The sequence below is a fragment of the Podarcis bocagei genome (genome assembly GCF_964188305.1).
Source record: "Podarcis bocagei genome assembly, chromosome: 7".
Lineage (NCBI taxonomy): Eukaryota > Metazoa > Chordata > Lepidosauria > Squamata > Lacertidae > Podarcis > Podarcis bocagei.
In genome coordinates, this window is record NC_138132.1 from 82,258,600 (window position 1) to 82,273,461 (window position 14,862).

General features: G+C 48.7%; 1 protein-coding gene across 17 annotated transcripts in view; it reads right to left on the reverse strand.

Annotated features, from left to right (window-relative positions):
* The window catches only part of HSPG2 (heparan sulfate proteoglycan 2), a 224,478-nt gene that overhangs the window by 113,416 nt on the left and 96,200 nt on the right, over window positions 1-14,862 (reverse strand). For 14 of the 17 annotated variants that reach the window (XM_081202856.1, XM_081202851.1, XM_081202848.1 and 11 more), the window contains 9 exons: window positions 13,251-13,398; window positions 12,962-13,089; window positions 10,708-10,794; window positions 9,664-9,722; window positions 8,025-8,063; window positions 6,504-6,571; window positions 4,493-4,633; window positions 3,392-3,574; window positions 940-1,119 (listed from right to left, as the gene is read on the reverse strand). In XM_081202856.1, the coding sequence (XP_081058982.1) occupies window positions 940-1,119; window positions 3,392-3,574; window positions 4,493-4,633; window positions 6,504-6,571; window positions 8,025-8,063; window positions 9,664-9,722; window positions 10,708-10,794; window positions 12,962-13,089; window positions 13,251-13,398 (1,033 nt within the window). The remainder of the gene's footprint in view (window positions 1-939; window positions 1,120-3,391; window positions 3,575-4,492; window positions 4,634-6,503; window positions 6,572-8,024; window positions 8,064-9,663; window positions 9,723-10,707; window positions 10,795-12,961; window positions 13,090-13,250; window positions 13,399-14,862) is intronic. The other 3 variants (XM_081202846.1, XM_081202842.1, XM_081202852.1) reach the window with 1 other exon arrangement.

Genomic DNA, 14,862 nt, shown 5'->3' on the forward strand with positions numbered 1-14,862 from the left:
AGGAATTCTCGTGACAAAATGATGGGAAAGGGCCATGAGGACTAAACCCTTACTTAGACTAGGGCTTCAGTTCAGTGGTAGACCACCTGCTTGGCATGCAGAAGGTTCCAGGAGCAATCCCTGGTGGCAGCATCTCCAAGTATAATAATAATAATAATAATAATAATAATAATAATAATAATAATAATAATAATAATAATAATAATAATTTATACCCGGCCCATGTGGCTGGGTCTCTGGGCGGCTCCCAAGAGAATACAGTGGCACCTCTGGTTACGTACTTAATTCGTTCCGGAGGTCCGTTTTTAACCTGAAACTGTTCTTAACCTGAAGCACCACTTTAGCTAATGGGGCCTCCTGCTGCCGCTGCACCGCCGGAGCACGATTTCTGTTCTTATCCTGAAGCAAAGTTCTTAACCCAAGGTACTATTTCTGGGTTAGTGGAGTCTGTAACCTGAAGAGTATGTAACCTGAAACGTATGTAACCCGAGGTACCACTGTATTAAAAACACGATAAAACATCAAACATTAAAAACTTCCCTAAACAGGGCTGCCTTCAGATGTCTTCTAAAAGTCAGATAGTTGCTTATTTCCTTGACGTCTGGTGGGAGGGCGTTCCACATGGCGGGTGCCACTACCGAGAAGGCCCTCTGCCTGGTTCCCTGTAACTTGGCTCCTCACAGCAAGGGAACCGCCAGAAGGCCCTCGGCGCTGGACCTCAGTGTCCGGGCAGAAAGATGGGGGTGTAGACGCTCCTTCAGGTATACTGGACCGAGGCCCTTTAGGGCTTTAAAGCTCAGACACCCACTGCCTGAAATCCTGGAGAGCTGCTGCCAGTCAGTGCAGGTAATACTGAGCAAGATGGACCAAAGGCCTGGCTCCTTCTAGGGCTGCACGTCCACCCGCCGACCAAGGAGCCCAAAGCGCTATATGCCTCACCTCCCGGAAGGGCACGGTGAACGTAGTGGGCGAGCCAGGCAGGGGACTCGTTTCAGCAACATGCTCCAGGAAGATCTCGTTCCCCCGCAGCAGAACATCAGGTTGGCCACGCAGCGCCGGGGAGCCAGGGAAGGTGTCATGGGTGATGGTGTAGCGCAGTTCTCCGCCGTAGGAGGTCACCTGGAGAGAGAGGCACAGAGGGGCAGCGTCAGAGCCATTCCGCAGAACCACAGAGATTGGAAGGGGACCCCCAAGGCTTATCTAGTCCAACCCTCAGTTAAAGCATCGCCGACAAATGGCACACCAATTTCTGCTTAAAAACCTCCAGCGAAGGACAGGCCACCACAGGCCATTCATTTGGGAAGAGGCTGTATAGCTCAGTGAGTAGAGCACCTGCTTCGGCTCCAGGAGGTCCTGGGTTCAAATTCTGGCAGCATGTAATGCCTCCCTAGCCCCAAAATCCCAGAGAGCTGTTGCCAGTCGACAGTCCTGAGCTAGATGTTCCAAACAGTTCGCTCTGAAGACCATAGTAAAAAAACACACCAGGATCTGTATGCACTTTAAAATCATAGTAAATAATAGCAACTTCCCATGTTTCCATTCAAATCAACTCTTTAGTCAGACCAATAAGGATTAGAATCTTTAGTCAGAATCATGAGGACTAGAAACCACTTTGATGTTTGGGCTATGTTTCATTTTAACAGTCAATTGGCATAAACATTGAAATAAATAGGACTTTAGGAGAATGACCACAGCTTATTGGTAGAGCATCTCCATTGTGGGCAGAATGTCCCAGGTGAATGCCTGGCAACATCTTCAGGCAGGTCTGGGAAAGATCATGGAGTGCTGCTGCCAGGCAGGGTAAAGGTAAATGTAAAAGACCCCTGAACGGTTGAGTCCAGTCAAAGGCAACTATGGGGTTGCGGCTGTTATAAGAATGTTAAGGTCATATATATTTTTTTAAAAAATGTTCATAACTGTACATATAAACCACATGTCTGAAACCCCACAGAAAAGGTCCTGAACAAATTGACCTCAAATGTTTCTCTGCAAGGTCAAAAGGGGAAATCTCCCCATTGTCTCTTTCCTCACAAATCCTGTCTTACGGGCACATTCAAGACATGAACAGGGTGTGAGCCTGTGACCTAGATTCAGGAATTAAGTAGTTATAATAACAAAAGAGTGGCCAAAACCCAAATAATGGCTGGCGCTGTGATCTAAACCACTGAGCCTAGGGCTTGCAAATCAGAAGGTCGGTCGTTCGAATCCCTGCGACGTGAGCTCTCCCGTTGCTCGGTCCCAGCTCCTGCCCACCTAGCAGTTCGAAAGCACCTCAAAGTGCAAGTAGATAAATAGGTACCGCTCCGGCGGGAAGGTAAACGGCGTTTTCATGTGCTGCTCTGGTTCACCAGAAGCGGCTTAGTCATGCTGGCCACATGACCCAGAAGCTGTACACCGGCTCCCTCGGCCAGTAAAGCGAGATGAGCGCCGCAACTCCAGAGTCGTCTGCGACTAGACTTAACTGTCAGGGGTCCCTTTACCTTTAACTTTCCAGACAGGAGATAAACAACACACTCAGGATTCTGTTTTAGACCACCCATTCTGTGATGTATGTATGATGGTTTTTTGGGGGGGGGTCCTGGGCTACACCCCTTCTGTGATGTATGTATGATGTTTCTGGGGTTGGTCTGGAGTTTGAAGGTGGGCAAAGTCTATATAAGGGCTTCCACGCCTGTGCTTGAGGTCTTCTCCCCCCGCGTGTGGGGGGAGCACCCTGTTGCAACATGTTTAATAAAGATCAGGCTTACTAGCTGCCTTGCTTCTCAATATTCTCTGACTGGCGTGTGTTATTTTCTCCTACCAATAGAGAACCTAAAAAGAGGACTCTATATGGGCTCTTGGGTACCCCATAAGGGGAAAAAGAGCAGGTTTTTTTCTTATAACACGGCACTCATCTCACTTTCAGGCCAAGGCAGCTGCGTTTGTCCACAGACAGCTTTCCGGGTCATGCGGCCAGCAGGACTAAACTGCTTCCGGCACAATGGGACACCGTGACAGAAACCAGAGTGCATGGAAACACTGTTTACCTTCCCACCACAGCAGTAGCTATTTATCTACTTGCACTGGTGTGCTTTCGAACTACTAGCTTGGCAGGAGCTGGAACAGAGCAATGGGAGCTCACTCCGTCATGGGGATTCAAACCTCCGACCTTCCGATCGTAAAGCCCAAGAAGCTCAGTGGTTGAGGCCACAGTAGACGGTTCTGTGCCAGGCAGACCAAATGCCTGACTTGGGATGACCCGTTTTCTGCCCTACGAGTGCCTCCTTCAGCCTCAAATGAAACCTTTCCTTGTCCGGAAATCACAGGGTTGGGAGATTCCCCGCAAGGGTCCTCTATAGTCCAACCCCCTGCGATGCAGGAATTACGGCAGAAGCACCCCTGAGAGTGGCACCTTGTCTCCCCTGAAGCGCTCCGGCAACACCCAGTAGTAAACGTCACGCGGCAGAGTGTGGAAGGAGGAGAAACTGAGCTCCGAGGCTCCGGTGAAGCGGATGCCCTCGCTGATCGTCCGGGAGCCGGCCGAGTTGGAGAGGCTGAACTGTGCTCTCTCAGCGTCCTCAGACCCCACTCGCACCTAGAGCGCAAGGAGAGAAGCTGTCAGATGCATATATTGATGGGACATCTATTGAGACAACAGATTTTAAAGGCTAATACAGTCATGCCTCCTGCAGCCAATGGGAAGCTCCTGCAGCCAATGGGAAGCCGTGCCAGACGTTCTGGTTCCAAAGAACGTTCACAAACCAGAACACTCACTTCCGGGTTTGCGGCATTCGGGAGCCAAAACATTTGACTCACAAGACGTTCGGGATCCGAGGTACGACTGTACAGTCATACCTCATGCTACATTTGCTTCATGTTACATTTTTTTCAGGTTACGTCCCGCAGTGACCCGGAAGTACCGGAAAGGGTTACTTCCGGGTTTCGCTGCTCACACATGCACAGCGGCGCCAAATCACGCTTCGCGCATGCGCACAAGCGCCAAATCGTAACCCGCGCGTGCACAGACACGCTGCTGCAGGTTGCACTCTTTTCATGTTGCGAATGGGCCTCCGGAACAGATCCTGTTCAAAACCTGAGGTACCACTGCATAATATAAATATATACCGTATTTTTTGCTCTATAAGACTCAATTTTTCCCTCCTAAAAAGTAAGGGGCAATGTGTATGTGTCTTATGGAGCGAATGCAGGCTGCGCAGCTATCCCAGAAGCCAGGACAGCAAGAGGGATCACTGCTTTCACTGCACAGCGATCCCTTTTGTTGTTCTTGCTTCTGTGATTCAGAATATTTTTTTTCTTGTTTTCCTCCTCCAAAAACTAGGTGCGTCTTGTGATCTGGTGCGTCTTATAGAATGAAAAATACGGTACTTTGTAATGGGTATGTATATAGGAGGGGTGGGGGTGGAGAAGGACCCTCCTAGCAGTTTGCATAGGGAAGGATGCTTCCAGCCTCGCACATAGCAGGACCCGCCTTCCCGGCCCCAGGGAGCAATACCTGGTCCCTGTTCCACGAGGAGCTGGAGCACTGGCGCGAGACCCCCATGCAGAAGCAGCGCAGGCAGCCTTCGGGGTTTGCGTGGCTCAGGTGGAACGAGCCCGTAGCACATTCGTTGCACGACTGTCCCATGACGTTGGGCTAGGGAGAAAGAGAAGGAGGAGGAGGAGAGGGCTGTAGTGATCAGGTGGGATTACTATGAGGAATTATGAAATATGGAGCAAGGCATTGTGTCCGCGATGAAAGTATTGCGTTGACCGGGTTTGATTCATTGACAATAATTTCTGATCCCACAAGCCTCTGCATCTCTGCCCATTTTCTCTACTGTCCATTTTCTTTCTCTATGCCTGACAGGCACTTATCAGCATTCTAAACACAGGCCAGTTGTTCACCAGGCATCCTGGGTCATAAACACAGTAGATAGCTTCTCCGATGTACCTTTCCTTGGTTTTGTTAATCTTAGGGCCAGGAAGAGAGTTGACAAGGAGATGGTAAATACTACCTGTCCTTCCTCTCCTGTTTACTGCTGTTTATGATCTCCGGGGTTTCCTAAAAGCACTCCTCCTTGTTTCCTATTTTATTTACTCTGAACTACGTATGCATGCTCAAGTAGGAAATAGTTTCTTTGTAGTTAAGAGGATTTCTTCTGATCTGACTTTGTCCCACATGGGGTTTTTTGAAATGCTCAGAGGAAATCTGATTGGTTCTTATGAACACTGTGTGAAAAGTTCTTTTGTGAATAAAATGACCTGGGCCAAGGGGTGGACAGGAATTATTATACGCACTCCTCCCAGAGTCTTGCTGATCAAGCCTCGTGTGTATTTTATTAATCAGAGTCCAATCCTTCCTTGCATTGGGAATGCTACTAGGACGTTGCAGCAGAAGGACGAGAAAAGGAGATGGATCTCATAGACTCACCAAATGTCAGCAATCCATAGCATAATAAATCTGTTCAGCTCAGCTGAGGGTCACATTCTAGGCCATGCTAATATGTCACAAAAGAGTACAACTTAAAAGCCTCGTCATCGCCTTTGCCCACCAAGGCAAAGGGAGACTGTCAATGACCCAGGCAGTCTGGCAGGTGACATCAATGCTTCTTCTCAGGGGAAAAAAAGGGAGTCTGGGAGCTTTGTGTTATTCCTTGATTCCTGCTGTACCTTGCTTCCCGAATGGCTTGACTCCCAAACTAATCGGCTCCCGAACACCACAAACCCAGAAGTAAGTGTCCTGGTTTGCAAACTTTTTCGGAAGCTGAACGTCCCGTCCGAAGCAGCTTCCGATTGAGTGTAGGAAGCTCCTGCAGCCAATCGGAAGCCGCACCTTGGTTTTCAAAAAGTTTCAGGAGTTGAACGGACTCCCGGAACGGATTAAGGTCGAGAACCAAGGTTCCACTGTACTTCTGAAATAATCTCATGCTGAGAACAGAAACTCAGCAGCTGGGCAGATGTCCTTGGCCCAGTATACCTGAAGGAGCGTCTCCACCCCCATCGTTCTGCCCGGACGCTGAGGTCCAGCGCTGAGGGCCTTCTGGCAATTCCCTCATTGCGAGAAGCAAAGCTACAGGGAACCAGGCAGAGGGCCTTGTCGGTAGTGGCGCCCGCCCTGTGGAACACCCTCCCACCAGATGTCAAAGAGATAAACAACTACCTGACATTCAGAAGACATCTTAAGGCAGCCCTGTTCAGGGAAGTTTTTAATGTGTGACATCTTAGTGTACTTTTGGTCTTTGTGGAAGCCGCCCAGAGTGGCTGTGGAAACCCAGCCAGATGGGCGGGGTACAAATAATAAATTATTATTATCATTATCATTATTATCAGAGCTCCTCTTGAAATTTAATTTATGAATTCGTTTATCATGGCAAAAACCCAACCGTAGACTCCACAGATCTGGGGCCTTCCCATTCGCAAAAGGTGAATGAGGGGATTTCAAGTTTCACCATTTTGTCTCATTTTGCCACGCCTAACCCAGGGGAATCTTGGCTGCTGCACCTCCAAGCTGTGGCCCAGCTTACCTTGCACTGGCAAGCACCATCTGATGCTTCGCTGCTGCCTCTCTTGTCGCACTCGATGGTGCTCTGCCCTACACAAGGAGTAAAGAGAGGTTGAGAGAGACAAACCCAGGCAGGAAAATGTATTTTTTCCACCATGGCCTAGCTAAAACCCAGCGTAAGGTCTAAGTCAGTCCAGAGGAGCTTCCTTGTATTTCTACTTAAATCATCCCGACGTGCAGAACCAGGAGGACTAGAATTTTCGTGCGGCAGAGCTTTGCATGCAAAAGGCCGCAGGTTCAATCCTGAGTGTCTCTAGGCAGGACTGCGCAAAGACCTCGGAAAGCTCAGCCGGTCAGTGTAGGAAGGCAAAACCAGCAGGCGAAAGGAAGCAAAACAAGGTGAGAAAGGGGGTAGAAACGTCTGAGAAGAGAACCTGGAAGAGCTGAAGAAGTGCAAGGAGGAAGGCAAAGAGACAGGGTGCAAGGAGCAAGCAGGTGGGTGACAGAGGGGCTGGACTCTCCTTGAAGCGGGTCAGACTAGATGACTCTTGAAGGTCCCTTTCCAACTCTGCAATTCCGTGTGAAAGAAAGGAGGTGGTGACAGTTATAGGAAATGAGAAAGTGTTGGAATGGTTTACTAAAGATGAAGAAGTTGAATCGGTTATGATTCAATGGGCAGGAGACTTTGGGTAAAACGTACAGTTTGCAGCACGGGAAAAATTATGGAGAGAGGATTTGAAATTCATGCCGTGTTATACATTAAAAGAAAATTATATGGAAATGATGCATCGCTGGTATTTAACTCTGAGTAAATTAACAAAAATGTACAGGACAAGTTCAAATGTTTGTTGGAAATGTAAGGAAAAGGGAGGGACCTTTTATCGTATGTGGTGGAACTGTAAAGTAATAAAGGAATTCCAGGAAACGATATACAACGAATTGAAAACAAATGTTTAAAATAACTTTTGTTAAAAGACCAGAAGCCTTTTTATTAGGAATTGTAGGTACAGAGCTACCAAAGGAACTGAAAATATGGTTGATGTATGCTACAACAGCTGCAAGGATGCTTCTAGCCCAGGGTTCGAAAGACGACAAAATTCCTATCAGGGTGGACTGGCTGATGAAATTATTGGACTATGCAGAAGTGGCAAGTTTAACTGGGAAAATCAGAAACCAGGAAGGTCAAAACTTCAATAAAGAATGGGACAAATTTATATTATATTTGAAAGACCACTGTAAACACTTGAACTCTTTGGCAGGTTTTAAATAACTCTTGCAACGCTACATAGATTTTGGATACAATGGAGGATTGCAAATTAGATGGACTTATAATATGCAGTTTTAAAAAGTTACTCAAAGAACCCACAGAGGGGAGAAGACTTGAGTTTCAGAAGAATCTTGTGTAATTCTTATTATTTGTGATTACAATTGTGAATGAAGCTGTAAAATCAAATAAAAACTCTTTTTTAAAAAAGAAAAAGACAGTGAGGATTGGAGGGGGGAAGGATAAGAAAATGCAAATGTAATAGTGATGACGACTTGCCCTCTAGTAGAGTATCAACTTCAGGACTAGGAGGGAACCCTGGAAATCAGAGAGAGAAAGAAACGTTCAAACGTTTGGCCAGCAATACATGAAATATTACCAGGTGGGGAGAGCGAAGCAGGCCAACGCTTCAGAGTTATGAGATGTGGCAAGATGGTAGCGCTATTAAACTTAGATTGAACGTGACAACGTGGTTCCCACATTCGTGTTTGGCCTCAAACCTAGCTGAAGGTTGATTGATTGATTCAAATGAATCTCAAAGAGGCTTACACCCAATAAATAACCATAACATAACAAAATACTAGCGCATCGCGAATACAACACACGTCATATGAAATAAATCACAATTTATCAGCGAAACAGTTTCAATCTTTAAGAAACTGAACAAAACAGCAACTAAAAAAATAAGCCAAACCTCACAATTACGGCAAGTCATGTGATTAACAAATCAATGCGGCATTTAGAATCTACAAAACGGTATTAAAAGCATTAGCAAAATAGCAACTGAAAATATAATCTAGGCACTAAGTTCATTCAAACGCACCCCCATGACTCATAACCGTTCACTTTAAACAGTTCATTAAAATACATATAAATGCACATAATGCCTATTGTTAAGCCAGCTCTTAAGCCAGGAGCCCAGGGCATAAAGCTGCTTCCTTTGTTCCTCCTTAAACCAGCCCTTGCTTCAGAACAATGAGGACTAGAAACTTGCTTAATTTTCTTTTCTTTCTTTTTTGTTAGAGCGTTTATTAATTTTTCCAATAAAAAACTTCCAACTAACATATCAAATCATAATCCAATAAAAATAAAAAACTAAAATTAAAAAAAATCAAATTGTCTTCCAAATTGTAATTTTGATTTTAAGGCTTCCCACAGTCTGAACCTCGAAGCATATCCAAACCTCAGTCCTGCCTCTCATCTCTCATCGATATTTTCCATATCTCGATTTTATCTCTCAAAAAAACTTGCTTTATTTTCAATTTTTAAAAAGACCACAGCTCGGCAGCATTGCATCTGCTTTGCATGCAGAAGGTCCCAGGTTTCATCTCCCGGTAGGGTTGAGAGAGACTCCCTGCCTCAAACCCTGGAGAGCTGCTGCTGCTGCCAGTCAGAGTTGGGAGTACTGAGCAGGATGGAGCAAGGGTCTGACTCTGGACGAGGTTCCCCTGAGAAGGCCTGAAAGCTCGTCCGGCCTGACCGGCCTGCGCCCTCATTAGCAGAAGAAACTTCATCAGGACATGGGTGCTTGAGCTGCAGGGGGTTGGACTAGATGACCCATGGATCCCTTCTAGGACAGATTGCGAATGGAAAACAACAGGCACATTGCTCTTCTCCATGGTGGGGTGGGGGGACAGTCCGCAATCTCCATTAGCCAATTTCTCCCTCTCTGCTCCATGGCACAATCCTATTCAGGCATACTCAGAAGGAAATTTCAGCAGGTTGTTCTCAACAGAGTCCTACTCAGAGTAGACCCACCGAAATGAATGGGCCTAAGTTAGCCATGTCTCTTCATTTCAATAGATCTAGTACCAGAGACAGCCGGCAGGTCTTCGATGCTGAGTTTTCGCAGCTTTTGCTCTAACAGTGTGACTCTGGAGTCAAACCTGAATTGCGTGTGTTCAAAGGTTGTACTCACCAATCCTCACACATTTTCCTCGTGGCTGGATGGGGTCTCCTTTGAAGCCAGGAGCACATCTAGGGGCGGAAATATGTTAAGTTGGAACTTTATCCTCCTGATGGGCGTCAGCGTCCCCCAGAAATCACTTTGTGGCCAGGGGTAGGAAACATCTCTGCCCCCCTCCCCAATGTTGCTGGACTCTAACTCCCATCAGCCCCAAACAGACAGCATGCCCAATGGTCAGGGATGATGGCAGTAGTTGTAGCTTACTAGCATATGGAAGACGTGAGGTCCTGTATTTTAAATACAAGGTAAAGTTATGATGGAGGTAGCCAGGAGCAGTAAAGGCAAATGATGGCCTAGTTCAGGGATGGGGAACATATCTGTGTCCCTCCAGATGTTATTGGACTCCCAACTCCCATCAGCCACAGCAGCCAACATGGCCAAAGGTGAGGGGTGATGATGGGAGTTGGAGTCCCATAACATCTGGAGGGCCACACCTCTCTCATTCAAGCATTAAAAGAAGGCAGACTGGCAATGGAGTGGGCAGTGAAGGCGAGTGACGGTCTAGTTCAGGGATGGGGATCCTGTAGCCCTCCAGATGTTGTTAAGACTCCCCAACTGATCCCTGATCCCTGTGTTTAAAAATGGCAAAGTGGTGATGGAGGTAGCCAGGGGCAGTGAAGGCAAGTGACGGTCCAATTCAGGGATGGAGAGCTTGTGGTTCTCCAGAAATTGCTAGACCCCAACTCCCTACAGCACCAGCCAGCCTGGCCTATATTCAGGGATGATGACTAGCATGATGGCAGCTGGGGCAAGTGAAGGCAAGTGACGGTCCAATTCAGGGATGGAGAGCTTGTGGTTCTCCAGAAATTGCTAGACTCCAGCTCCCAACAACACTAGCCAGCCTGGCCTATATTCAGGGATGATGGCAGATGGGGGCAGTGAAGGCAAGTGACGGTCCAGTTCAGGGATGGAGAACTTGTGGTTCTCAAGAAACTACTGGACTCCAACTCCCAGCAGCTCCAACATACCATTTGAAACTACAAGGAGCCCACTCACTTTTCGCAGCGACGTCCGGTGTAGCCTGGGGCGCAGGCATCGCAGGTGGCCTGCCCGTCTGTGTCCAGGAAGCAGGACTCTGAAAACCTGAAAGGAGAAGAGGGCACTGTCACCATGGGCACCACCATCCCTCTGCCCCACAACGCTGGGAATGCAGGCCGCTGGGTGCATGGCTGGCAGGGCCCATATCGGCCTGGAGCGTGGGCAGTGGCGTAGCGTGGGTTGTCAGCACCCGGGGCAAGGCAAGTAATTTGCGCCCCCTAACCTGCCACCGCTGCCAGCTTCTTCTTGCTGCTGCCTGGTCTGGTCTGGTGTGGTTCTCTCCCGCGCTCAGCGCTGTGCTGGGCGGCCGCTGCACTGTCCCTCCCCCAGATAGTCCCTCGCTCTCTCTCCGCACCGCAAGCCTGGCACCCACCCCCTCCACAGTGGGCGGCGACCCAGCGGCTCGGATCGGATTCGCACAGCCAGCACTGCAGTGAGAGAGAGTGAGTGAGCCAGGTAGGGGCAGAGAGCTGCGAGTGCGAGCGAGCGCCCCCCAGATGTTGCGCCCGGTGCGGCCGGCCCCCCCCCGCACCCCCCACACTACGCCACTGAGCGTGGGCGAGGGCAGCTTCCCAGTTGCGGACTGAGTGGCCCATGTCAGTGGCCCATTCATAGCTGCCTTGCTTATCTATTTATTTGCACAAATTTCAATGCCACCATCATTAAAATATATTTTCTATTATATATCTATGTATCTCTATCTGCCTGCCTGTCTAATCTACCTACCTACTCTTATTTGCCTTCCTAATCAATTGATCATCTATCTATCAACCTGCCTACCTACCTAAGCTACTTACCTACTCACCCTGTTTACCTACCTCATGATGGTAAAGAGCATAAAATTCACGATAAAAAATACGTTCATAAAAGAAGCACAAAATGTATCACAAAAGGGTAGATCAGACCGATACATCCACACAGCTCAATTTCAGGAAAAGCCAGGTGTGTTTTAAGCAGGGCACCTGAATGCCAGCGCTGCAGGTGGTTCAGCAGGAACACATTCCAATGGGCTAGTGCCATGACACTAAAAGCCCTGGTCTTTGTGGATGCAAGACGGACCTGGAAGCGCATGGCACAACTAAAAGGAGGGGGGCTCTTTCCTTTCGGGAGGATTGAATTACCCAGAAAAAGGCGTACAGTGGTACCTTGGTTCTCAAACGCCTTGGTACTCAAACACCTTGGTTCCTAAACGCCCAAAACCTGGAAGTAAGTGTTCTGGTTTTCAAACGTTTTTCGGAAGCCGAACATCTGATGCGGCTGTCTGCTATTGTTTCCGGGGCGCCTGCACCAATCAAAAGATGCGCCTTGGTTTTCGAACATTTCGGAAGTCAAACTGACTTCTGGAACGGATTAAGTTTGGCGCTTTTGTTTTTGCTATTTATTTTGCGTTTTTGTTTTTGAGGCTTTTTCGGTTCATTTGTTTTTGTGATTGTGTAGAACCCAGTTCAGCTATTGAACTAACTGACTGATTGATTGATTGATTGATTGATTGATTGTGTGACTGCGGAAATGTATAACAGCCCCCCCACCCAAACAATGACTATCATCAGTGCAGGTAAGGAAAAAATAATAATTTTAATTTACAATACTGTCTTACTTATTTTATAGTACAATACATTGATTATTGCTTTTATTTTATTTTATGGATCAATGGTTAGAAAGTAAAATTCATGTTAAATTGCTGTTTTAGGGGTTGTTTTTAAAAGCCTGGAACAGGAAGTTTTTAATGTGTGACATTTTAATGTATTTTAATCTTTGTTGGAAGCCACCCAGAGTGGCTGAGGAAGCCCAGCCAGATGGGTGGGGTACAAATAAATTATTATTATTATTATTATTATTATTATTATTATTATTATTATTATTATTATTATTCCATTTTGCATTACTTTCTATGAAAAAGCATCCCTTGGTTTTGGAACAGACTTCCGGAATGGATTAAGTTTGAGAACCAAGGCAAGGTGTTCCCAGAGGTAAATTCATGGATATGGACTCACCGGACTCACTGTCCTTCCCTGCAGGCTCAAGGTTTGCTTTCAGGGCAACAGGAAAATTGCAGGCACACCCACCCCCGGAAGCTGTGCATCTTAGTCCTTTCCTAATTTCCTCTCCTGCAAAGCCTGCCGAGACCGCAGAGGGCAGGCGGCTGCTGACGTCCTCCAGGACAAACCCCGACGACGATAACCCGTGATGCAAAGACCCTCGGCTCACTCACCTGCGGGGGGCTTCGGTGTACGGGCAGGGGCAGGGGCGACAGGCGGTGGGGGTGCCCTTGGTGGCGTCTCCAAAGAAACCCGGCTTACATTTGTTGCACTGGGGCCCTTCGGTGTGGTGCTGGCAGTTCTGTGGGGCAGGGGGAGAAGCGGAAGAGACAAAAGGAAGAGGGAGGTGAAGGGCAGGGCATAGCTTTCCCCAGATCCCTCCCCCCGCCTCCCCCCGCCAACCCACTTCGCGCCCCTCCTCCAGCGGCCGTCACCACCCCCGCCACCCGCTGGCAAGCTTACCAGGCAGTAGCCAGAGAACGGGTCGCAGGTGCTGGAGTGCCCGTTGCAGTTGCAGCCAGAGCACGTGCCCAGGTAGGGCCCGCCGGGCACTCGCTTGAAATGGGCCTCGCAGCGCTCGCAGGAGAGGCCGGCGTACCCAGCAGGGCACCTGCAGAGAGACAAGCGGGAGGTGAAGACAGCGGCGGAGAGAGGAGGGTTTATGGGCTGCCAGGAAGGACACTGCAGACTCTCTGTAAGGCAGGCTGCAGAGGCGACAAACTCAGCCTGCAGGTCGCATGTGCTGAAGAAGCATGGCTCAGTGGTAGAGCAGCTGCTTGGCATGCAGAAGGCCCCAGGTTCCCAACGGCAGCATCTCCAGTGAGGGCTAGGAGGAGACCCTCGCCGGAAACCCTGCAGAGCAGCTGCTGCCAATCAGTGTGGACAATACAGATGGAGAAAGGATGCGACTTGCAACTCAGATACTAATGTCAGCAGGTTAATTTCAGTGGGGCTACCTTTGAAGGTATGAGACACGGGTGGCGCTGTGGGTTAAACCACAGAGCCTAGGACTTGCTGATCAGAAGGTCGGCGGTTCGAATCCCCGGGACGGGGTGAGCTCCCGTTGCTCGGTCCCTGCTCCTGCCAAGTTAGCAGTTCAAAAGCACGTCAAAGTGCAAGCAGATAAACAGGTCTCCGGCGGGAAAGTAAACAGCGTTTCCGTGCGCTGCTCTGGTTCGCCAGAAGCGGCTTAGTCCTGCTGGCCACATGATCCGGAAGCTGTACACTGGCTCCAAGACTGATCCGGAAGCTGTACACTGGCAGCAAGACTGGTGACTGGGAGCAGCCGCCGAGGAGACCACATAACACTGGTCCTGAAAGACCTACATTGGCTCCCAGCACGTTCCCAGACACAATTCAAGGTGTGGTGCTCAGCTTTAAAGCCCTAAATGGCCTCAGCCCAGTATACCTGAAGGAGCGTCTCCACCCCCATCGTTCTGCCCGGACACTGAGGTCCAGCTCTGAGGGCCTTTTGGTGGTTCCCTCAATGCGAGAAGTGAGGTTACAGGGAACCAGGCAGATGGCCTTCTCGGTAGTGGCACCCGCCCTGTGGAACGCCCTCCCATCAGATGTCAAGGAAATAAACAACTACCAGACTTTTAGAAGACATCTGAAGGCAGCCCTGCTTAGGGACGTTTTTAATGTTTGATGTTTTATTGTGCTTTTAATTGGGGACGCAGGTGGTGCTGTGGGTTAAACCACAGAGCCTAGGGCTTGCCAATCAGAAGGTCAGCGGTTTGAAACCCCGCCACGGGGTGAGCTCCCGTTGCTCGGTCCCTGCTCCTGCCAACCTAGCAGTTTGAACGAATGCAGCGCAAGTAGATAAATAGGTACCGCTCCGGCGGGAAGGTAAACAGCGTTTCCGTGCGCTGCTCTGGTTCGCTAGAAGCGGCTTAGTCATGCTGGCCACGTGACCCGGAAGCTGTACACCGGCTCCCTTGGCCAGTAAAGCGAGATGAGCACCGCAATCTCAGAGTTGTCCACGACTGGACCTAATGGTCAGGGGTCCCTTTACCTAATACAGTGGTACCTCTGGTTAAGAACTTAATTCATTCCAGAGGTCCATTCTTAACCT